This window comes from Chaetodon auriga, chromosome 5, assembly GCF_051107435.1.
Source record: "Chaetodon auriga isolate fChaAug3 chromosome 5, fChaAug3.hap1, whole genome shotgun sequence".
Classification (NCBI taxonomy): Eukaryota; Metazoa; Chordata; class Actinopteri; order Chaetodontiformes; family Chaetodontidae; genus Chaetodon; species Chaetodon auriga.
This window is the reverse complement of record NC_135078.1, coordinates 3,510,685-3,536,096: the sequence shown is the minus strand read 5'-3', so window position 1 is coordinate 3,536,096 and position 25,412 is coordinate 3,510,685. Positions and strand designations below refer to the sequence as shown.

The 25,412-nt window shown below is 40.0% G+C and overlaps 1 protein-coding gene across 4 annotated transcripts; it reads right to left on the bottom strand.

Moving 5' to 3' along the window:
• Positions 1–43: 43 nt before the first annotated feature.
• On the bottom strand, positions 44–25,412 carry man1b1b (mannosidase, alpha, class 1B, member 1b). 4 transcript variants are annotated; one of them, XM_076730281.1, is made up of 14 exons: positions 25,137–25,412; positions 24,131–24,250; positions 22,445–22,553; positions 22,053–22,171; positions 20,396–20,529; positions 20,197–20,306; positions 19,800–19,979; positions 18,917–19,065; positions 18,285–18,473; positions 13,475–13,665; positions 10,246–10,366; positions 8,839–9,033; positions 8,410–8,541; positions 44–4,292 (listed from the first exon to the last, which is right to left on the bottom strand). In XM_076730281.1, exons 2-14 carry the CDS (start codon positions 24,233–24,235, stop codon positions 4,086–4,088), a joined length of 1,941 nt encoding a protein of 646 aa, XP_076586396.1. In that variant the 5' UTR covers positions 24,236–24,250; positions 25,137–25,412; the 3' UTR covers positions 44–4,085. The 4 variants fall into 4 exon arrangements, with proteins under 4 accessions (XP_076586396.1, XP_076586398.1, XP_076586397.1 ...); XM_076730283.1 differs by having other exon boundaries at positions 3,938–4,292; positions 19,800–19,976; positions 25,137–25,401; XM_076730282.1 differs by having other exon boundaries at positions 3,938–4,292; positions 20,396–20,526; positions 25,137–25,401.

Here is a 25,412-nt window from a genome sequence, read left to right as displayed (position 1 = left end):
TGCAGACCTGCTTTGTTTTATGAGTCAATGATGGACACAAATGTTCTGTCTGTTCAATAAAATCTCTTTAATTTTTACATTTTTCTTTACAAAATTAAAGCCGATCCAGCGTTCATTATTCACAATGTCACAATGACATTAACAGTACATCGTGTATATTCGAGAAAGTCTGAAATACATGTAAAAAAACAAACAAACAAACCAATGCTCCACCACCCACTAACCTGACTGTGGTCTGAGTATTTCTGGAAATTCAAAAAGTCAAAATGACCATAGGCGTTCTCTGACAGTAAGCCCTACAAACCTTTTCTAGCAGTCTTCTATTTACAGTAAATCTAGCATAATGTGAGCATGTGGCTCTAAAACCATAGTTTGAATAATTGCAGTAGTATCTGCAAATGTACTTTTTGTGCCGTTCCCAAATGTTTCAAGACCAGACTGCTTTAACATTTTTTGTCCATGACTGTGTATGACAGTCAAATAGGCCACATCACTCTATAGTCAAAGGTCATGTTACATTTCAAAACTAGAAAATGGCAGTGTGTCTTCGCACAGTAACAAACTTCTAAAGCCCTGGGAAAAAAAAAAGTCAAATTCAGTACCCAAGAGCCCTGTAAGTGGATGAGCAATGGCACCTCCCACCCCCAACTCCATCAGCTGTTCCAAGATGAACTCCAGGCTTTTAACTCTTCAAATATGTGATGAGATGGAAAACCTGCATGACAGCTGTGTTCTCTTGCACTTTATATGGTGGTCGAAATGAGGCTGGCGTCCTTCCACTATGGCTTAAGTACACTTTAATGTGCATTCTGGTTGTCATACAAATAAACTTATGATGACAACAGAATGAAATGTGTTTCTGTATTTTCACAGCTGTGTCTCTGTGGTCAGCCTCCATCACTTATTGTAATCTAAAGTATTAGCATCAGTCTTCAAAACCCACACTGATGAATTGTTAGCAAAAGGACTGAACATATCTCCTAGTCTCCTAGGAGAAATGGCTTGTCATCGTTAAAACCCTAAACAACATCAAACACCAGGGTTGATTAGATTTCAGTATATCTTTGGCTCAGGAATTATGCTGAAATACATCCAGGGAGGGATCACACAGAGCCCTTGTAGGCAGGATTTAAATACACACACTGGTAGAGATTAGCATTATGTAAAGTTTAGAAATGCTTTGAGGGACTGCTGAAAATATACCCCTTTATTTCACTGTCCTACTGTAGAAACAGTCCTTACTGCAGCGATCACAATGACCATATGCTGGAGCAAATCAGCAACACAACAGCTTGAATGGACAGAAATGGACAATAACAGACAGTTAGCGGTTGTCTTTTCAATGTTGTCTGAAGCAACATTAAAGGCACACGTGAGACAACACCAAGGGAGAAAGAAAATACACAGAATATACAAGAGTTTGGTCTCAATACAACTTCATGAAATTTTTTGAGTCAGTAACAAGTGGAGCTATGGAGTAAATAATATTGTAATATTTACAAGAATGACTGCAAGCTGCTCTGAAGCTGCTACTACTACAAAAACTAAAAATGCACAAGGAGAGCTCACTGTATTAAGAATGCAGCAATTATACCTTTAAATACAGACTACAAATCAATATATTACACAAATTTAATTTTCTATTTGAATCTCACAACTTCTTTCTCTCACCTGAAAGAAAACTAATGTACTCTAGTCAACAACATACAAAGGGAACTGACACAAGAAATAATTGGAACATTCTATGAAAGAAGCAGCTGCTCAGCACAAAAAAAATCAATTATGAAAAGAACCCGTTGCTGTTTTCATAACAAAAAAAAAAAAAAAAAAAAGCTTCACAGTTCATAAGTAAATCTGCTGCTTGGCAACAACTGAAATCAGACCAAGGTCATCTGAGTCTCCAGTACAGACTGGTGCTGCATTCATGTCTCACGGGAATAGACAAGAAAAGTTGGAAGGACAATTGCTTTTCAGTTCGTCCTAAGCCAGCCAAACATGCCAGACTGACCATGTGTTCACACACAGCAACATGATCAACATGTTATTTCATTTAAAGCAGCTGGCTGGGTGCCACCATGTTTCCTTCCTGAACAACAGCTCTGCCTAGTGAGTGGAACATGGAAAAACTGATTGCTGCAAGTTCAGGTTCACTCTCATTTAATGGTAGAGGAAGATTTATTTCTGGATTTTTTGAGTTTTGATTTAAAGCTATGCACTTTTCTAGTCTGATGACTACTCAAAGTGCTTATACAACACAAGTCTGCATTCACACAAGCCACCTCATTACGAGCGTTATCCATTCACACACACATTCACACACCGATGGTACAGCACCAGGAGCCATCAGTATCTTGCCCAAGGATACTTCAACATGTAGACTGCCGAGGCCAGGGATCGAACTACCGACCTTCTGATAAGCGGACAACTGAATCCACAGCCACAGCTGCCCCGCAAAAATCCGTTTCAACATATATGCGTCAAATATGACCTGAACAGCCTAAATATACAAAAAATGTTAAACGTTTTAATTTGTGTGCATTTTGGGTAATTTAAGGGAAATTATTTATAGGTAACTGGTGGCTTTATTCAGTCATTTACTAAGACACTGCAGATTAATCATAGGATATTGGGATCAAGTTCAAGGTTGCCAGGTTGTACAAAATCCATTCAGTTGGTGGGTCCTTCCTTTAGAGCCATGAGGATTTTCACTGTTAATACGCAGTGCCTCTACGTATTATAATGCCTCTGTACTTTTACTTATGCAAAGGATCTGAATGTTGCTTCCAGAACCGATCAAAAGCATGACAAGAAAGTCTCTGACAAACTGATATCAGTAAAAATCATTATATCACCAAACCCTATAATAAATATTTTGTCTGTTAAGTTTTTGTCACTGCAGACTCTTTTACAGCACCAGTGGTCAGTGTCATCCATTAATCATGTTGCAGCGTGAATACTTTCCATGCAATGTTTTCTTCTTGACTTAAAGTGGGATTTTCATGGAGTAAGGTCACGTATCCTGTATGACATGAACGCAGCATGGGACAGCAAATACACGGACTGAGGGCACAATCGTGCCCTGTAAGGAAGCTTCAGCTTTACAGTATTTCCCATTTTCAAGCACAAGAGGGAGGGCATCTGAGAACAGTTCTAGCTAGGGCACATAATGACAATATTGCACAGTGTGATGAGGAATTAGCTTTTTTTTCTCATAACCCTGCAAGAGTCACACCCATATACAAACATGTCAGCTGAGCGGTCAGGTTGTAGGTGCAGCAGGCAGGGGCTGGTTGCCATTCAAACAGCTGGTGGTTGCTGTCAGGGAACGTTTTGCTACGAAGGTAACCATCATGCTGTCACTCCAAGCCCTGGGGTCACACCACCAGGGCAGATACAGGCTTTGTTTAATAATGGGTTAAACGCTGTTAAATGCTTGCCATTGTGAAAAGAATACAATGAAGACATGAAAAAATAAGACTCAAAAGTGTTCTGGCGATTTTCTTCTGACATGAAAATTGTAATTTTCATAAGTGTGCACAATTGTAATCAAAATATAAGCTTTGACTGGCTTTAAACTGAAAATATCAGCTTTCAAACACCTGTATCAGTCCAACCTGACACTCTTCCTTATCCCCATAACATGTGATTAAGACATCTTTGATTCAAGTCACAATCAGGTTGTTTTTCTTCAATGCTGAGTGGCCATGAGGACAGGAACCTCTGCTCCTCTGCTTCTCCAGCACAAACTCTGTCACTACCAGAAGTCCATGCAATGAAAACGCCCAGTCAAATAAATAAACAAGGCATAGCCACAAAGTGAAGTAGGCTCGTCATTTTTCCATGGCTATCAGCGCAGAGCAAACAGCTGATTCAAACTGTAAAAAGGAGGCTTTGTCCATCTGTGTTCAGGATTGAAGTTTTAACAACATTCAGTCACTGAGACAGAAGATGAAGGAATTATCTTGGTATCAGACCAACCCTGAGATGTTTGTTGTGTTTACATGGACAGTTTTATCTGCCACTTGAATTCCTGTGTGTGTGTGTGTGTGTGTGTGAGAGAGAGAGTGTGTGTGTGTGTGTGTGTGTCACACAGTGGAAGGCCATATAGGCAGAGGATGAGCTTCAGTATTGAAGACATACTGGTCTAGGCTGATGAGGTTGGGGTCATCTGAGAAGAGCAGGTAGAGATATTTCAGGGTCTCGCCCAGGAAGAAGCTCTCCATCTTGTCTCGTGGGCTCGGGTAGTCCGGGTCACGCACGTTATTGATGGAGGTGTAGCCACCGGAGGAAACCTGTGGGGAAACACACAGGTATTTGTCTACATTTACACAATCCATTCACTCTATTTAAGTTATCAAGAGTTTACTAAAAGTGAAGATGTTAATGAGCACAGATGAAGTGACTGGAATAAACAGCTCTTAAATAATAATAAGGCCATTTAGCGCTTTAAAAGTGATCAATAAAATTTCAAAATCAATATGAAATAAAACAGCAGCCAGTGTGAGTTAATAACACAGGAGTAAGGTGTTCTTAGTTCCTGTCTAAATTCAGGTGGTAGCGTTCTACACCAGTTGGAGTCACTGAAGGGAGCTCTGACTGAGACCAGCATAAAGTGCATTACAGTAGAAGGCAAAAAAGACAAAAACATAAATTGTAACCTTGTAAAAACGTCGAAAAATAAATTATAACTTGATGTAAATCTGATAAAAAAGATAAAAAAAGGTCTGACTGTAGAGATTGTTACGAGATGAAAAAAGCATGAGTGAACAACATGCTTCACTTGGAGAGTAAGGGAGCCAAGCTTGCTAAAGACCATGCAGGAAAGAGTTTGCTGAGCCAATGGCTATGATCTCCAATTTATTGTTATTTAGTTTCATTTGACATCCTTGAGGCAGGCAAGAAGCATTTCTAAACTGCTAGAGTAACTGGACTGAAAAGGGATGTACTGTATAACTTTGTGTCATCCACAGTAAGCATGTGTAATAATAATAATAAAAATAATAATAATAATAATAATAATAATAAATTAAAATAACAGAAGCCCCGTAGCAGACCTTTGAGGAACCTCACAGCTATAATGAGCAACTGAAGAACATGCATTTTCTACAAAAGAGGAAGTTCTATTGGTAAGATAAGAAGAGTTGTACAGCTACTTCCTTCTGATCAACCCAGGTTTCAAGATGAAACAGAGTGATCAACTATGTCAAAGGCTGCACTGAGATCTAAAAGCATGAGGACTGAGCAGTCATCACCAGCAGTTAAAAGTGGGTCTTTGGAAGAACTTCACAGGGGCTGTCACAGTGCTGTGGTGAGCTTTGAAAGCAGACTGAAAACTATTAGAAATATTAGTATTATTCACAAATGAGATTAACTGAAAGGTTGAAATGATTTTCTCCAGCACAAATTGGTCTGTAATTGTTAAGCAAAAGAGGATCTAGATTTGTTTTTCAGTATCATTTGAATGGCTGCATGTTTGAAACCATTTGGAAAGATGCCAGAAGTCAGAGAGCTGTTAATAATAAGTTTAGTAAATGGGACTTTAGGGTTATAGTTATTTTTTGAAACTATGTCTGAGGAATATGCCGATCCTGGCTCTTTTACCATTCTGTAGTAGTCTGTCATAAAAATGTTAAGAGTGTTATAAATAACTGAATTACATTTGTGTTTTTTTATTTGTGTTTTTTTTCTCTTTTTTTCCCTTGCATTTCCATTTTTTTTCAGGGATCAGGGGCCTCATTTATAAAACTTGCTTACGCACAAAACGGGGCTTGAAACTTGCGTACGCAACTTCCTACGCAAAGGTTGTGATTTCTAAAAATAAACTTAGCGTGAGAATGTGCGCACCGGTACGCCAACTTTGATGCTTGCGTACAAACATTTTGAGACGGGGAAACTGGCGGTGCAGATGGTGAGGTGGTGAATTGAAGCCAGATTGATCTCATACATTTAATGTCATCACATATCAGACTTATAGACCCGTGTTATCATAAACACCCAAGTCTGCAGTGTTATAGATGTGTTCCTTTAGTGAGCTGTTAGGCCTACTACTGTATGCACAATGTTCATATATCACACTTCCATCTTCAAATGATACAGAGCGGTGGATGGCACTGATGGATTAGTAGTAATTCTGACAAGGTGTGTAACAATCATTCAATTTGCTGAGCAAGCATATAAATAGTGCGGTGACACTCGTGCGTAATGCTGCACAATGGATGCGCTGGCACTGCTGGAAGATCACGCAAATGGTAGGATCAGGATGGAGAGAAATTTTAGGGACCACGGAGATTCCCTGGCCCACGATGATGACTGGCTAATAAGCCGATTTAGATTCCCTAGAGCGGTGCTGTTGGATCTATGTGCTGAACTGGGCCCAGTGTTAGATAGACCCACCCACCGGAACCGCGCCATCCCGGTGCATATCCAGGTGCTGACCACTCTGGGGTTTCTGGCGACTGGCTCCTTTCAGTGGGAATTAGCCGACAGGTAAGTGTTTGATATGATTAATATTATATAATGTTACATTGTCTGTCTAAAGCCCCTTTTGGGTATGATATAATTCAGTTAAATTGTGTCCTTAGGTCTGGGATATTTGCAGCAATGTCCGGTTTCCCAAATATAATCGACGCAATTGACTGCACTCACATTGCTATAAGGGCTCAGAGTGAAAATGAATTTGCTTATGTGAATCGAAAAAATGCGCATTCACTCAATGTACAAATTATTTGTACCTCGGACATGATCTTGACGAACGTAGTGGCACGGTGGCCTGGGTCAACACATGACTCATTCATCCTGACGCACAGTAGTGTAGGGATCTGTAATTTCTGCCACAGATCGCTCTGTGGCACTGGAACTATTCACTGCGGTGACGACGTGCCGCCACTCTTTTTTTTTTTTATTGTATTCGTGACGCCACTACTGTGACCACCAAACAAAATATCCTTTCTGGCCTCCACCTCACCCACGAGCACCTCGATTTCAGTCTCCGTAAAATTTCTTTTTCTTTTCTCTGCCATGATCGAACGTAAAATGCCATTGATCAGCAGGCATATTTACATGCAAAGACATTCATGAGGTACTTTGCATTGACCATTCATGGTAAAATGTGGGTGTGTCGGAGGCGGGATGTGAGGTGAATCCACCTGCACAATCTTCCAGGTGGAGTGTGATTTATAAAGGGAAAATTGCGTGCAGGTGTGAGTACGCACGTTTTATAAATCCGAATATTTTTTGGCGTACGCCATTTTCAGCTTTTGGGCGTACGCACACTTTTAGTATGGATTCTACGCAATGTTTTATAAATGAGGCCCCAGGTGAGTACATTAAACCAGGGAAGGGTGATTAAGACAGGGAAGCCTTATTTAAGTGTATTTAAGTTTATGATTGGCTGCTTAAATAATAACATACTGACCAGAACTGCTGTGAGCCATTAAAAAACAGGAAAAATACACACTCGAGCAGAACAATACTGAGGGGAGCCGTATAGTAAAAATATGATCCTGTTATTACATTGCTTGTCTTCGGCCTGTGTTGTGGTGTTACATGGGTGGAGATGGATCTGCACTGATACCTCAACGCAACCTGAAGCACATTTTTATGACCCAATCCAGCTAACCCTGACTGATTTTGCCAAATTTTAAACCTGAGCCAGAGACTCCAAACCAGAGGATATAATGTTTATTTCATTTAATCCACGAGAGGGAAGCTGGTGCTTTGCAATATACTGGCAAGGCATCCCTGAACAATTAATCCTCATACACAGTTAGCTTTGAAAAGCTCTGCAGATGGACCCTTTTACATAAATGTAACTGAGCAAAGTGGTGACCAATACATAGAGCATGGATTTCCCAATCATTCATGCAGACACCGAAAAGCAACTGCAACTTTTAAACTTTCAACAACAAAATGATGTGTTAGTGTAGAAAATTCCAGTCCCAGGATAACAACAAAATGTCCATTACTGTAAGCAGGTCAACCTGTATGAAAGGTTTCAACTGTTTGTAATGACACTGAAGAGAGACTTGAGAGAGGTACCATGAATCCACACAAACAAATTCATACAAACAGGATTGCAGAAGAGTTCATGGTGTCATTTGTGTAACTACTTACTATTTGTTTAAACAGCATTTTTTTACATATGGATTAGAATACATTCTTCTTCCAATTTTCCACTTCAATTTTTCTTTACTTTTTTAATGCTTTTTTCAATGTAATGTATGCGGACTGTGGCTGTGTGACTTAATGTCAACATGTTATCAAATCTTATCATGTAAGGAACCCCTGACAGCTGTGCATTAGACAACAGAGCTGCTTTTAATATGATTCTGTCCTACAAAAGCTCACCTAAGACACTGATGCTTGCAACATTTGCAAATGATTAATGTATACAGCCTTCATTTTACTGACCTTAGTGTACTTGTTAAAGTTTTGGAGAATCTCATAGCCCCAGTCCCGGTACTTCTGGTCCTTGGTGAACCTGTACAGGTAGAAGAGACTCTCCACTGTCTCTGGTCGCAGGAGGTTGTGTCTGTCTGCAAGCTATCATAGCATAAAAAGCAGACACAAACAGTAAATGATGAGCCTCATCTGAGTGTAAACATCTGTAGATGTAGGCAGTAGAACATTTTCCCCAATATCCTCAGACAAATTTGTATGTGGTGAGTGGGACTTTAGGGTCTCTTCAAGATTTTGCCCCAGGCATTTAGGCAATGCCCTTATCAAGAAAGACGCAAAATTAGTTTGTTGGAACAAGAGTCAAAGTTTTTAAAGGACAGGTCTGCGTAATTAGGAGCGGACACTTTCTGTTCCCACTCTGACAGCACCGTCTCTACCAACCTTTACTTCGATGTCTCTGGTGCTGCCCTCATGCATATTGAAGTGGACGATCTCTGGACTGAGGCCAGTCTCCATCTGGACGTACATCTGGTAGCAGGTTTCCATCAGCTGTTTAGCCAGATCCATGTGATCATTAGGCAGGCCATTGTGAGCACCGAGGGCTAGAGTGCCCGGTAGGAAACAAACTAGATGATCCTAAAAAAAAAAAAAAAAAAAAAAAAAAAAACACATAACACAGTAAACAGACAGCTGGGTTAACAGATACATTGTGATAGAACATTCTGTTACATTTAGTTTCATCTGCAGTGTCCTAGTTGATCAATTATCTTCATCTCTTAGAGGAATGACAAAATGTATAATAGCAAGCATCACTTAAACCAAATTACACAGCTCAGACAGTTGGTCCATATTGTGTTGTAAAACACACTGTTCACACACAACAGAACAAAATCAAATTCACCAAAAGCTTTTTGATATGTCTTTTCACTGCTCCAGTCCAACTATCACCTCTAACTCTGGATTGTTGATATAAACTCTTCATTCACCAAATCCAGACAAGAGCAACAGAGAGGGCAGACATCAGAGAAGTGATGGCGGAAACAGCAAATGGAGCTGAATGTTTTCACATCTAACTGAGGAAGATTTTTCACTGGTCATTATGACTGAAGAGACTTCAATATGCTGGATCTTTACATCGTCAAATATACATTTCCGCAATCAATGTCTGCAGTTTTTACTGCCAAAATCCTGCTAATGTGGGACAAATTCTCGCATGTTCCTTATAAACTTTTAATTATCAATTAAAGTTTGCTGTAGTTCAGTGAGTGGATGACAAAATAACAGCTTCTCTCTGACTTAACCCACAGGGAAATCACAATGTGGAGTGAGCATATTGAGAGAGAAGGAATATGAGCTGAAGATAGCAGAGGGCTGGGCAGGCTGACAAAGCAATGACTTGGGAACTTAACTGTGAACTAAACCTGAACATGTCTAAATTTAGACTTTTTTGGTGTTGTTCAACAGCTATTAAATGTTGACCACTCAGTGATTTTAGTGACTGAACAGCACTTTATTGTCAGCACATTTTTGGTGTGGATGATTTGCTTTGGTATTTATTGTACTTGTTTGGTGGCAGTGTGGTAATATGTGCTGACAATGTGGTGATGAACCTGGTTGTTCTGATCGTTAAATGGATTTTTGTGTCATTAAGACATACATTACAATCATTGAACACCACACACACTTTATCTGCCAACTGTCAACACCAACTGACCCAGACTGGAACAGACTCGGTCCAACTTGAAGGGAACATTAATTCTAATGCATCTGACAAGGTAATGGATTAACTATTATTAAAAGAGTACAGACCAGCAGGAGAAGCTTAAGCTGGTTTTGAATATCACTGACCATTTTAGGGCTGAACTGTCCATGTGAGAGCTCTCCAACAAAGGTGAGGCCATTAGGTGAAGACTTCTGTAACAGGTTCCTCTTTACACCCTCTATTGCCTGCAGATAGTCCTCCAAGAGCCTAAAAAAATCACGCACACGCACACACACACACACACACACACAGAATGACATTTTAGGAACAACATTCTATGTTGTACAGTGAATGGGGACACCAAACACACAATGACAGTCCACAGGGAGTACAGCTGGCAGAATGAAGAAATGTACCTCTTTGGAGACTTGCATGTCATCAATAAGGATGACAGTTTCCTCTGTTATATACAGATACAGAGTATGACGTTATTGTTGAGCAGACATGCAGCAGATGATTTCTGATGATTAATTCAGTGCCTGAAGCCTGGACATATATAAATACACTCTCCTTTGAATCCAACGTAGATGTCAACTAATGTAGGCCAAAACCCTGAAGTGACACAAAAACACACTTCCAACAAATAATTCAGACATTCAAAGCTGCTTAAACTAAGCCTGTGCCCTGGAGCAGTCGTGAGTGCTTGGAGGGGATTGTTGTCCCAGTTTATTCATCTTTCATCAGTTCCACTCACAGAGCCAAAGTAACTGAATGCTGCTAAAGCTGACAGAATGACGTAAACACTTTCTACAGTGTTCTAATATTGGGTCAATATTAGTCAATTTTAAATCAATATATGTGGTAGGGATACACCTAGAGCTGTAACATTTAGTTGGTCAGTCAACTGACATAAAAAAAATAAATCATTTTACTAAGGCACTGATCATTTTTAGTTACTCTAGCAGTTTGAGATGCATTCAGCATCTTAAATGTGAGGACTGCTGTGGAATATCCCTTAAAGTGTTACACTACAGTGGTCCACTAACAATTTTTTTTAGGTCTGTACAGATTTTAATCATAATGTTCAAGAAGATTTAGAAAACTGTAATGTTACATTTTTTAATGCCTGTAACCGCGCCATAGTATTTAAAGTTGTAGGAAACTTTACAACCTTGTGTCTTCCATATCTACATATAGCATGTAGGAATATAAATAATGTACTAGCTTCATATCACCAGTGATTTTTATGATTTTTCTCACAGATGTCAAGACACTAATATAGTATGGGTGTTTCAATTAGATGCAAGTAAAATAAAAAACCACCGCAGAAACAACAAAGCCTCTGTTGCTGTGGCAACACACAAACATGGCACACAGTGTAGAGGGAACAGAGGAATGTCGTAGCCACAGACCGGACAATTTTTCTGTCCACCCCACCTACTTACACGCGTCCAGTGTGAAGAAAAAAAGAAAAAAGAAAACAACATTTCACTTCATAGCTTACCGGTAGCCTGTAGCTGCACTTTTTACTGCTACAGTCAGAGATGTATCCAATTCTCTGACTGACCCTCACTGTGCACTGTCACTGTGCTTATCTAGCAGCGAGTTCAGTGTTTCCACTGGTAGTATTTATACGTGGTAAGAATTTCATATAACTCTGCTGTGAAGAAAGCAGGAGGACACTGCAGTAAAGGTGCATGAACTGAACACAATACTAACCTTTCATTCACTGTTATGGTTATGTAGCCACGTTACAGTTGCTGAACTTAACTACCTCTTACAGTATGTACTATTGTGTTGGTACCAGGAGAGGTTCACTTCCCACAACAAACCCGCTGGTCTACATCACTCGTTTTTAGGCTAGGATCATCCAATGACAGCGCACATCTCAAACAGTTCAAAGTAGAGGAATGGTGTGTTTAGGTACTGATGTGTAGCTAAAATGGTCTTACTAACTGGATGCAGACTGTGACCCTTTCAACTATCTGCCTGTTAAATCCCTGTTGCTATGGGAAACAACAATAACCTCAGAGCTGGCAACCTACATGCTAATCTATAATGAAAATGGAAAATTGCCCTAATCCTGACCAGGTCTCAAGTGGCACAAACATCAACAAGCTAGCAGCTGTTACCTTTACTGTTGTAAGGATTTAGATATTTTAAAGCCATGGCTCGCCTCCCTTTTTGTGCAAATGTTCCAAACAAAACCGAACCAAAACAATAATGGCACTGAGGGCTTCTCTCCATGGAAAAGATGTTTAACTCTTGTCCCAGCTAGCTTCAGCAAGAGTACTATTACAACATACGATTCCTTGGTCTAATCGGTTGACACAACGCAATAGACAGATGGTTCATTCAATTACCTGCCAAGCATTTTTCTGCCTGCCCTTTTCCAAACAGTTTACAGGGATGACTTCCCAGATGGTTCTGTGTAACAAACCATCTGGTGTGTCAGGTTATGTAGAAATCACACCAGAACCAAACCAAAAAGTTTGCGCATTTTGCTCCTGTAACCAAATGTATGAGTGAACATGACTGCTGCTGACAACTACATTAAAGATCTTGCACCAGATCTCAAGTTAAACCAGCCTCGTCTCTACCAACTGTCAAACAGGGGGCATCTTCACATCAGCAGCAGGATGAAGAGGACAGATGAGAGGCTGAAAGATGCCACAGCACCCTTTCTGATGGTGGAATCAAAGGCCTTTAGTTAACATTAAGAACCATTCTCATGTTTTTTGTGGCCAACACATGCTTGTCAATAGGAGATGGCGGTGAGGTCTGACATTAGTCTACATATAAAATAAAGTAAGGTTACTACAAACAAGTTTGTATTGTATTCTCTATTGTAGGGGCAGTGAAGGCTCTAAACACTGGTACTGTATTAGAAAAATAAACGTGTCAATCTAAAATGTCCTCTTCACATTTTTGCATTTGTTAGACTGATATTATGGCAAGCAAACTGTGCCAGCCTCTCAGATCAACACATCATTAGTTACCATTTCAGCCGTGACATTCCAGTATTAATGCGACTCAATTTAAAACTCCAAAGTAAGTTTCAAGGACAACAGTGTAGACGTGTGTTTCATTATGATGATGCCATTCTGAGCAAGTTACAAGTTATTGATAGCTGTAAAACTGAAATAAAGTGAAACCAACAGCCCCTGGAAGGAAGGAAAAGGGCATTTAAAAATGATGGCTGCACTTGTATGAACTGTAAAAATGTTGTATGCAGAGGACCTTCCTGGGCTAACTGTTCAAAAGCACAGGTATGATGCTTTATTGTATGAAATGTCATATTTAATTACAATATTTATTAATTTCACTTTGATTCACATGCAAGTGAATACTGGGTATATATACAGTGCAACTTACTGGTCCTCCTTCTTGCCTCCCTGGATCCACTGCTTCAGCAGGTATTCGTAATAGCTATCTGCTCTGGCTCCCAGTGTGTAGATGCCTTGATGGGTGAACTGTCCATTGTTTGTGTTGATGAACATGGGCACGAGACCATCCAACTTACCATCCAGTTTGTGAACCTGTTTCATAACCTCTGCCACTGCAGCCTGGAACAAAAAGGTCAGAGGTCAGATGAGTTAAGCTGTGGGAGATCTTTATTACAGTTATTTACTGATTCCAGGTCAAAAAAAAAAAAAAAAAAAGGTAAAAAAAAATTAGATTAAAAGTAAACTAATTTTAAACGTTGAACCACCACTACCCTGCCAATAGATTTAATAAACAATGTTTCTGCAATATAGATGCAAAAACCAATCACCCGAATTAATAAATTTACTCATACAACGTCTACCAATAAAAAAAATTAGTTATCTGGCTCTGAGGTACTGAAATAGGTTTGAATATTAAGAACAAGTATGTAACATTTTACTGATTGTGTTTCAGTGCACATTGTTTTGAAAACCAACCTAGTAAACAATCAACACATAATAGTACACTCTCCTGGGAGAGAGTGTACTATTTAAAATACTATTTTATTATTATTATTATTATTATTATTATTATTATTATTATTATTTCAACTACTATTTATATACTATTTAATATAACAAACAGGGCCCGAAGCAAAAGCATGGGCATGCTGCATGATTAGTACTTAGGAATACCTACTTTGAAAAGTATCACAGCTTGTAAAGGCTTTTTGTAGCCAGCTAACAGTCTTTCAGATCTTGTTTGGGAGATTCTGACCCATTTTGTTTTCAAAAGAATCCATTCTTCTCTCTACCAGTGAGAAGTTCACCATGCTACTGGCTGCATCACAAGCCAAAAACATGATCGATCCATCCCCACGCTTGACAGGAGGAGAAGTGTTCTTTCATGAAATTCTGCACGCCGTTTCCTTCAAACATGAGTTTGCTCATTGAGGCCAAAGAGTTTTATTTTAACCTCATCAGTCAACAGGACTTGTTTCCAACATGAGTCAGGTTTGTTTAGATCCTCTTTGCAAACATTTGATGAAGAATTTTGTGGTGAGGATGCAGGAAAGGTTTTCTTCTGATGACTCTTCATGAAGATCATATTTGTGCAGGTGTCACTGTACAATACAACAGTCCACCACCACTCCTGAATCTTCATGAAGCTCTTTTGCAGTCAAATAGGGTTGGGAGCTTTCTAGCTATCCAATGAACAGTTTTCTTGGCCTTCCAGAGCACTACTGCTTTGTGGGCATGAATTATTTCAGAGTGCTTTAAGGAGCCCATGGCTGCTGGTTATTGGAAGGTTTGAGTCACAGTATTTATAAAGCTTTGAAATTTGCATCACCTGGCTTTTCCTAATGATTACTGTGAACAATCCATAGCCCTAAATCCATAGCTGATTAAGGCCAGAGACCTTGGTAAGAGTTACTTGACAGATCAAATCTCTTGGGGTGCCCAAATTTCTGTATAGTGCTCCTTTCCTTTTACTCACTCTTAAAATTGTACAAAACAAAAATTATGCATTCATCTTGCTTAAAATATTGAAAAGAATGTTTCATCTTTAACTTTACACCTTTTGGAGATCAGCCCAGTTTCTACTCACGACCGGGGGTCCAAAAGCATTCCACTGAAAATATATGATACACCCTCAGGCCCTGCAGATCTGTGCTAAATCTTGCAGTTCCGAAAATATATTATTTACATGAGCTTTGCAATTTTGTTCAATCCTTGCAATATTTCTGAATAAGGAACAAGCCAATTCAGAGGAATGGCTTCTGTGGGCAAAAACAAATCCTGGGAGAAACACCTCCAATCCGGTTACACGCTCCAATACAAAGAAAAAAAGGAAAAAAGAATAAAGTTAGTGTTTGTCAATGGAAATTCAATGAGGGATCAAATGCTTATTGTTTGACAAACAAATCCCACTGATTAGTTAATGTGCCAACATGGAAAGGAGTGTGATTTGCGGGGGGGACCCTGTGCATGTTGTGCCCTCGTGGTGAAGGTCCAAACTAGAAATTAAAAAGAAAGAATGGATGTATAATGCAGGAAACGGTGAGAAGGATCAGTGTCCATTTTATCAATCACTGCAATTTTCAACTTGGAATATTTTGAAAATGTTGGTAGCCTTTAGTCTGGAACTACAGGAGTGCCCTCCATCCATTTAGATTTACCAACCATAATAAATCTTTATAGACAAAAACTACTGAGGATCATTTCACTGTTTCTTTTCATAATAGTTAAATATTATGATTCGCAATAATATTATGACTATCAGTGAATTCTATAAACAGTCGCAATCACAGCTGGATTTGCGAGATCATGAAATCACAGCTGGTCACGCAACGGGAGAATCCATCTTACCAGGTTTCAAAATATGTGCTTGTGGCTAAAGCACAGGCACGAGAACCAACCAGTGTCTTACAAAGGTATTACTAACAGCTATGGGTGGGCATGCTTGGTTTACGCTTCTGCGTCGCGGCGACGGCGTACCTACGGCGTACACCCTACGCCGTCACTGAGCATTCGTAGTTCTGCGTCGAGGGAACGCGTTGCTCCGCAATTCACCGCCAAGCCGCTAGGGGGGTGTGGCTGTGTCTTTGTATGGTTTCGGGGGGCTCTTGCTGCCGCGAAGAGGAGTTGTAGAGGTGGTCATACTTGCGTACCTCCTCGATAATTCTTTCTTCGGCTTGGTCCAGTTTTTCTTGTAGCTCTCACCACAGAAACTTTGAAAAGGGCGGTGTTGTTGTGCTGCGACCATAGGGCTGCGACTGAACCGAAAATTACGTTCTGAACGGACCAATCACAGTCCTCGACGTTCACGTCAGGATTTTTTGGAGGTGCGCGTCAGGCTACGGCGTAGGGTCTGCGTCGACGGCGTAGGTACGGCGTTGAAGCGACGCAGAAGCCTAAACCAGGCTTTATACTCTCCTACTTCATCATATGGTTTGTTGATCTGAAGTTAGCCAGTGATAGACCGTGATAAACAGATGGTTCAGCCAATCGTCTGCAAAGTATTTTCTGGAAGTGCCTGCCCTTTTCCAAAGAGTTTCCATTGAGGACTGCCCAGGTCTGTGTGGCAAACCATCTGGTGCATCTGCTTACACAGTAATCGTACCACAACCAAACCCCAAGGTTCATGTGTTTTGTTCCTGTTACCAAACGTAAATGACTGAACATGACTGGGTTGTAGGTACTGCTGCAACCAGATTAAAGGTAAAGGTGACTGGGTTTGGACTGTTCCACTGACCAAGACTATAGCTGGCTGGGCATTTACCATGTCCAATACATTCTCATGCCAACAATCAGTGTGTTTTTTTTTCAATGTCTTCTCAAAACTTGATTTTAAGGGTAATCCTTGCAGCTCTGTGGACTAAGGCACGTACCATGTTAACAAGACTTCTTGGTTTCGAATGTGGCCCATCTCTTGTGACCCACGAAATTATTAGCCTGTAGATGACAGCTATCCACAGTCCGATGAGAGAGATAACAATGGCTGCTGCAAGGCAACGAAAGCAGCAGCTGATATCAAACCCAATATGAATCAATGCATATAAGATCAAACTGGAAAAGGCTAAGGCACACACTGTCTACACAAGAAGAACTCCGATTTTGGACAGTCTATAGCCACACTAAGAATCCAGTGAGGCTGTGAAGTTCATGACACACCAGGACGTCACACAAAACTATTGGATGGATAAAGCAACGGTAAGACAATTTAGCTAAAAACAACAAAGAAAAAAAACTCTAGCCTGATCGTGGCCCCAGGATAAGGTATATAGTTTGTTACACTGAAAGCATTAATCCCCTAAAAACTGTCCTCATCTTATTAGGCTCAGCTACACTTGGCTCATTTGTACTTTATCAGCTTCAGCTGTAATTCATCGAACTCAGTGCTTTCAGCTTGATGGCGGACTGAAATAATTATGTACTTGAGTAACTTGAGTGATAACAATCTTCAGGAACTGCCAAGTTCATACTGCAATATCAGTTGCAAAACAGCACGATACAAATTTCCACGATACAGAAAACACAGGTGGAAACTCAGAACAAAAACTTAATCAAATGTAAAATGTGAAATATTGTGGGATTGCCAAAACATGGATACAATTTTAAAAAATCTGGGTCTACCCTGTCATTATAAGAGTATTTTTCACAGCAACTTAGCTGAATGAACAGGAAAAAAACTGTTATGCTTTGGAGTGAGACACTCAAATACACACAGGCACACACACACACACAGGCGCGCGCGCGCGCGCACACACACACACACACACACAGTCATGTTGAAGAGGTGAGGGTGAGAAGCAGCATGCTAGCAAGATCTCATCATTTCAACATACTCTCAGAAGTGTAATCTCATCGGCAGATCCAAGAGTTTGTTGACTATGCAGAGTCAGATATTCTCTTGGAAAAAATAAAAAATGCTACCTCCATTTCTGGTCAAACACAACAATGTTGTGCCACATCAAATTCACTGATATCCATATGGAATAATTTTTTAATACTATTTCAACAAATTGTTGAAATTCTATTCATTCACCACATGCTTAAACACCGTAAAGTAATAAAAAGATCTCTGGAAAAAAATCAAAGAGACTTAATGGGGCCCTATAGAAATGTCATAATGTAATATCAGGAGAAACATGGCATCAAGTTACTTTAGCAATATTACAAATGGAAATCTGAGCCTAAGTGTCACTCTTGAAACTCTTTGGGCAGACCCTGGATCAGAGAGTTTGTATCTCAGTTACCTGGTACTGTGGTTCCTGGGTGAGGCGGCTGAGCTCTCTGAACTCCAGCTGGATGCTAGTAACCTCCGCCACAGTGCTGTCTGAGGTCCAGCGAGGGGGGTGGGCTGTGCCTTTCCCTATGTTCACATCAGAGTATGGGATCTTGGATGGGGTGTTGAAGGCTGGCATCAGCCTAGAGCCGATGTCTTTCTGCAGAGGAAGACTGCAGATTACATGCAGGCATTTGCAACTGAAATGCATGAAAACCACAAACAGCCGAGCGCTTTGATTTGTGGTTTACAGCCTGTTTCAATTTCACATTTATGTCTGTGTAAAGTTTAAAAGAGCTGCTCCTCACTTAAGTTAAAGTTACAGCTCTTGTATCTCCAGGCTTTGATCTGAATGTTCACTATTTGTTTCTATTTGGCAGCCTGGGGTCAATAGTTACCTTGGGGTCAGTGGTAAGGAGTGTGAGATGATAGGGATGTTCAAATCAAGGGCTTAAGTAAGCAAGTACTTGTGAGGTGCAGCTCTGTCTGCACAATCACTGTCAGTTGAACAACATGGAGAAAGTGTTGCTGTATTCGCAAGCAAGCATTTCATTTTTATATGGACATCAAGGTGTTAAAATGAGTGCACATTTGTGGGCTCACAGCTTTGTCGAGGAAAAGGGAGTCTCCAGTCAGAGCATAGGTACTCAGCAGGCCTCCTAGGATGCGGATCGTACTTTCAAACAGGTTGACGTCTACATTCTTGTTGAAGGTGAGCTCTGTGGCCACCCACGCCTTCGCTTCTTCAAATTCTGTGACAACACATTAGAGAATTTTGAGAATAAACACAGACGAATATATAAACAAACTAATACAATCTGAAATGATTTTAGAAATTTCACTGCTTTAAAATAAGATTAAATGTAAACTCAGCTCATTAAGATAAGAGATAAGATAAGACTTTATTGACCCCACACCAGGAAATTTAGTCATTACAGCCAGCAAGTATTACAAAGAGCAAGCACAGTGGCATTAAGAGGTCAAAATAAAAAAAGTGTACAGGATACAGAACAGAAAAACAACATTGTATATGTAAATTTGTACAGATTATTAAAAAAATAGTAAATGCCATAAAAATCCTACTGCCATGAAAATTACTGTTGATAATATTGAGAAAACTACATATGACATATTATGATGAAATGTTTCATCTCTTGTTTTCACTGTTGTCACTACCTTCATTTCAACAATAAATCACTAAATATGTTGCTTCTGACTGAACTTTGGACATATGAGGACGAGAGTTTGTGACACAAGTGATGTATTTAGCTCTGCTGTTGAAAAACTCTGAGTGCTTGGAACATCCTAAACATACTGATCAACAGTGGAGAAGTGGTTTATGTTGCACGAGCTGTCTGAGAAGGTTTGGGGGACGACTTGATACTTTAACACTGTGACACTGGCTCTGACCACAGCTATCTGGCTCAAAAAGATGTTGTTGGGGTTTTTTTTTTTGACGTGTTGGAAAGCACAAAGGAGAGCCTACCTTCCTTAAGTCCCAGGATCCACATGGTATCCAGAGCATCGATAAGAGTCAGACCCAGGCCAAACCACTCGCTGTAGGACTTGGAGAGGGGCCTGAGCTCATCGTGGCCCCAAGCAAAGTCTTTATAACCCTTCCATGCATGTCTAAAAGATTGCTGCACTGCCTCAGGCCAGTTAGCTTCTTAAACACACAACACACACAAGATGGCCGTTTATTATCCCATCCAAGTCGACTGACGAAAAAAAAAAGGTACCTTAACTATTCCAATTATTTAAGTTACAATTACACTGTAAGGTGGATATTAAACACACTGTCACACTCAAACAGTCAAGCCTCTTAAAATTGTTTTGATTTTGTTACACGTTCAATGAAAACTAGTAAATAAAACGGCAGACACCTGACTCTTTTGACGGCTTTCCTTTTTGGTTGGCAGGTGAATCCTCACTGTTTTGCTCATCCTTGGTGCCTTCTGTGGCCTGGTCAGTGTCAATCACCGCCCCACGCCAGCTGAATATAACCACAGAATTAATAAATAAATAATACAAATACATACATAAACAATACTAGCTTTATTGTGCACACACTCCAAGTCTCACCTGATGACTCCATTGTCCTCGCCTTCTTTTTTGGTTTCAGCTGCCTTGTCATCAACCACTGTATCTGATGCATTTCCTTTCTTCTGAAGACGATTCTGAAGGACAGGTGGTCCTCTCCTATTGGATAATTTCTTCTGTGGCAAATGGAGACATAAACAAGACAAGTTAATCGTTCAAATCTCTACTTCATGTAACCAAGCTATTAGGAAGGAAAAGCAGATTGATCCATATTACATGCAAACACTCACACATTTCTAATCTGCAGATATTACAGCTTGATTTCAGATACAGTATGTGTCTATTTCAAACAGTACATCATCAGTGAAACTCCATCAACTTCAGTTTTTGAATGAATTACTAGTATAATTGTGCTGTGAATGAATCTGCGAGCTGACATTACAATTAATGTTATGCTGTCATAAAGTTCAGAACAGGGGAAAACTCAAAAATATACCACAAACATTAAAAAGAGCTTGTTTCTGATTGGTTGACAAGTGTCTTTTTGAAAAGTAATTTAGGACATTATAAACAGTCTTAGCGTAATTACATTAAACTGCACTTTAACAAAATGAACAATGATTTACACAAAGCCTCATCTGTGTAGCATTTTGAACCACAAACTGAATTCCACTCACCTTCATTGGAGTGGAAATCGAAGAGACAAATATCTCAAAACCTGGACACATAAGACCAAAACTGTCTGTATGGAGAGATACCACTAAAACTATTGAGATAATGTGCTTTTTTTAAAAGTGGATGAACTGACTTTGCATATATGAGCATATTGTAAGAATCACAGCATATCTTCCAACATGGATTAGATGTCCACTACTGACAATACTGAACGTTACAGCTCACTGTAGATGTGTTACTTCCAAAGTGGAACAGGCATAATTTTAGATCAAAAATCTTGCTCAGACCACTCTGCACTGCATCTGCCTATTGTTAGCAATCCATTTATAGTTGTGGTTAGGCTTAAAATAACTAGCAGGTGCAATTCAAGTCACGTACTTCAACTTTAACTCCATCTGAGACTAAAATTATCTTCAGTTGTAAGAAGGCGGCTTTAGATCTTCAGGGTTTTGATGTTTGTGTAAGGCAGTCATCATCTTAGCTTAGGCTGTAGAGAGCTGGTGAAATTCTGAATGTAAAATGATTATACTTGGATTTGATATTTAGCAAACTGCTATAGCTATTAAGCTGTCATGTCATGAAAAAGAACCTGAGGAATTAGCCATCAGGCTATGAGAAATACCAGAGTGGGTATTCTTCAATGCAGAGGAAGTCAGCTCAGAAAGATAAACACTTCCTGTCAATGGTCCAGAGTTGATACTATCTGATGCCAAAAGGGAAGAAGTCAGCAATGTACTTTCCTATCCTGTGGCCCAACTCCAAGTCTGAACACATCTGAGCACCAACTCTACGTCTACAAAACAGTGTTCTCACTTTGATAACCACCTAAAATTTTGTACATTTTAGTGACACTACAGTCACCTGATAGGATGCTGAATATCACCATCGTGTATCCAAATTAACATTGGCATTCAATGTAAAAACGATTATCAGCAAAGTGCACACTTTCCAAAAATGTAAGTACTTCAATTTCTTTAGGATGGCTGTGCTACCATTTAAAGAACAGAAGCAGAGACATAGAAACCTTGGAGGTTGGTTCTGGCAGTGGTGGTCGGGCCTGTTTGAGAGGCTCAGGCAGCACATGTGGGACAACGGGCCTCAAGACGCTGTTACTGTCTGTATGTTGCTCTCCTTCTGTAAGGCCTCAACACACACACAAACAGATTAGTATGAAAGTATTACAGTAGTGCAGTAGTATAGCTCAAGGGTGGCAGGCTATCCTAATTATTACTGAAGCTCATGGGTTAGTAGCCCACAGGAGCCCCTGTCAAACTGATGAATGATTAATATTCAGACGTGTTGACAATAACACTCTTTCGGGATTCAATAAGTCCAGCTCACAGGAGCTTCTGATAGCATGACACTGCTCAGACTGATGGGGTATCATTGGAGATGTGTAATGTGTCAGAGCCTTACCGCTGAGGTGTTCAGTGACAGTAGGATAGGTGGCAATTCCACAAATAAATAGTAGGACAAGGATGAAGAGGATGAGGCTCCGCTGCAGCCTGGACAGCTGCTTCCATTTCTGCAGGCACACAGAAGAGAGGATCAAGAGATGGAGAATAATGTCAACTTTATGCAGTTCCACGAGAATTTCTATAGTTTCAATTGTGCAGAATTTTCTGGACCACACACACAACTGTCAGGTCTCATCACTCAAGTGCAGCACTGCCACAAAGCAGAGGACAAAAAATTTAAAGCTGTTGTGGTGTATTGATCATGTGAGGTGCAGTTTCTAATAACAGACCATACCGCCTTAAACCTCAGTACACTGGGACTGGGTTATTACTAGGGTTGCACAAATCAATTTTTTTTTTTCAGTTACAGTCTGATTTGGCTACCAGAAGAGTCACACTGTTGTGATGCCATGGTAGCTTTAACTCCCCTTTTGCACCTAACCCAAACCTCTAAACAGTGGCCCTGCATACACATATTCTGTTATGGCACCGTCAGTCCTCCACTTAACTTGGCCGTTAAATTAGTGTAACAAGTACACAATCACATGGTATACAGAGTATACAATATGCAAAATAAGTTGCTGAATGCACTACTTTAAATTGGCACAAGTACAACCTGGAATTGTGAGAAGACCCCTCTGACCTGCTTTGACAAATAGAATACATTTCTAGATTTGAATACTGTACGTTTTTTACATAATGTCTTAATATCTTTGGACAGTGAAGGTATAGAAATTGTATGTAACATCAGTAAAGTATGTACATTATAACAGCTTACACACTGTCAAAGAACTGGATTTATATCCACACAACTTCTTCCTAAAGACCTACTTTAGCAGCAAGGAATGTTCAACCGCACATTTGTACCGAGATGTGTGAATCATCAACAAGCACAACGATGCTTTGTTGCTGCGAGTGTACAAAAAAGCAACTACTGGCCAATAAAGGCTGACCAAAATGAACATGAGGTAACTAACTTGCAGCTTGGCTCTCCCTCCTCTCTACAGCATTTGCTCAAAGAATAACTGTAATATCTCAAATATGTTGCACATGTCACTTGTTTACATACCGTGTTGCACATGTTTTTATGGTTTCATAGAAATTACTTGCACTACCTGTACATGCCTAATACTGTTTATACCTCATGTCACTTTGCACTACTTACATGCATTTATATTTTGGATATTAGGACTATTTGCACTTCTGGTTAGATGCTAAACTACATTTTGCTGTCTCTGTGCTGCACTCTGACAATGACAATAAAGTTCAATCTAATCTAATCTAATCTAATCTAATCTAATAATATGAAAAATTGCGTTCCACCTGTTTGTTCAAAAGATTGAATGACAAACATGAACTTGGGACTCTCACTAACGATGCTTGAAGAGCCATTGTATGACATTTCTTTTCTAAAATAACCCAGCCCTTAGAGTTAATAGTGAACTCTGAATATTACATCACAGGCATAACACCAAACACGGGCCAGAAAAGGAGAAGATCATGCATTCTTCAGATCTGCAATATACTTTTCCAGATATGTTAGCATGTCAGTCACTAAAGCCAGCATTGGGTAAGAAACCAGAGCACTGTAAAGAGGAGAAAGGGAAATGCCTTAAAGTGCAGCTCATTGATGCAACTCACTTACCCTCCAGCATGACTGCCTCCTCCACTGCTTACTGTTATTGTAACTTCCACTTCTTTGTCCAGCAAAGTTTATAGACACATAGTCCTGTCGAGGTGGTGTGTGCATGTCTGTAACTCAGACCTGGAGGAAGAGACACATTGAAGAGTACTGTGAGTAAGTGGAGAGCTGGATGGAGGTGGAGGTGTGGTGATATCCCTTTTGTCAGCAAGCTAGGGGGACGGGACCCAGCACGTAAGCCTGGCTGATAGGAGTGGTTGTGATATGATTACAAACTAACACCATATTGTCAGGCATGAAGCCGGGAGGTTGGCTCCACTTTAACTCACTTTACACTCAATTGGCTTTTCAGTGAATATCCTGCCTTTACGTTTGAGGTTTCCGCGCTGACATAACTTCCTGTAACCTAAATTCACAGCACACCAAAAGCTAAATAATTTAGTTTAAACATAACTAATGTTCGTGCTGTTCATATCAGGGGAAATTTAAGCATAAATGTAGGTGGATAGTACAACACAGACAGCTAAGTTACACAGCTAGCTGGTGTCATGTTTGTAAACACCGCAACGCCAAGTGTTAATCAACAGGCTAACAGTGTTAACCTAGCGCCAAATGTAAACTGAATAACGACGGACAAAGCTTATCCAGTGGATATTGTTTTTATGGATGGTATTACAAGCCAAATGATGTCTTGTAACTACATTCTAATGTTTCCTGACCTTTTACACAAGACGTAACGGTAAACCTCACTGTAACGCTACTTCACCTACGAGCGACTGGCTCGAGGTAACGTTACCGAGGGGTTAAGTAACGTTTTGGCGGATTCACAGCCCAACTGTGGACCGAGGCATGGCTTGAGGCCTAACACAACCAATACCATGGGTAAACAGTCGAGCTCCATATTAATACAGCAAAAACATTGAAACATTGAAAAACAAAAACACTTGTTTTGCTGAGGACTCAGCGTTAAAGGGAGTCCAGGAAAAATAAAACATGTTACTGACATTACCTTTTAAAGTATCCAGAGCTGTCGTCAGATGTTCAGTCTAATCCACCACCAGAAGGGTGACAGCAGTCAGTGTTTAACTGCGGTTAGCTCAACGTTAGTAAAATAGCGTCCGCGGTCTCTTCATGTTTAAAACCCTGTGCTGATACCGAAAGCAACGCAGCCAGTACTTCTCATTTCACAACTATTAGACAGACATTAAAAATCAGCTACAAATCATCCACTTGTGGCTTACGGTGTCATGCCGCTCACTGTCAACATCAAATGTGATTCAGTGTC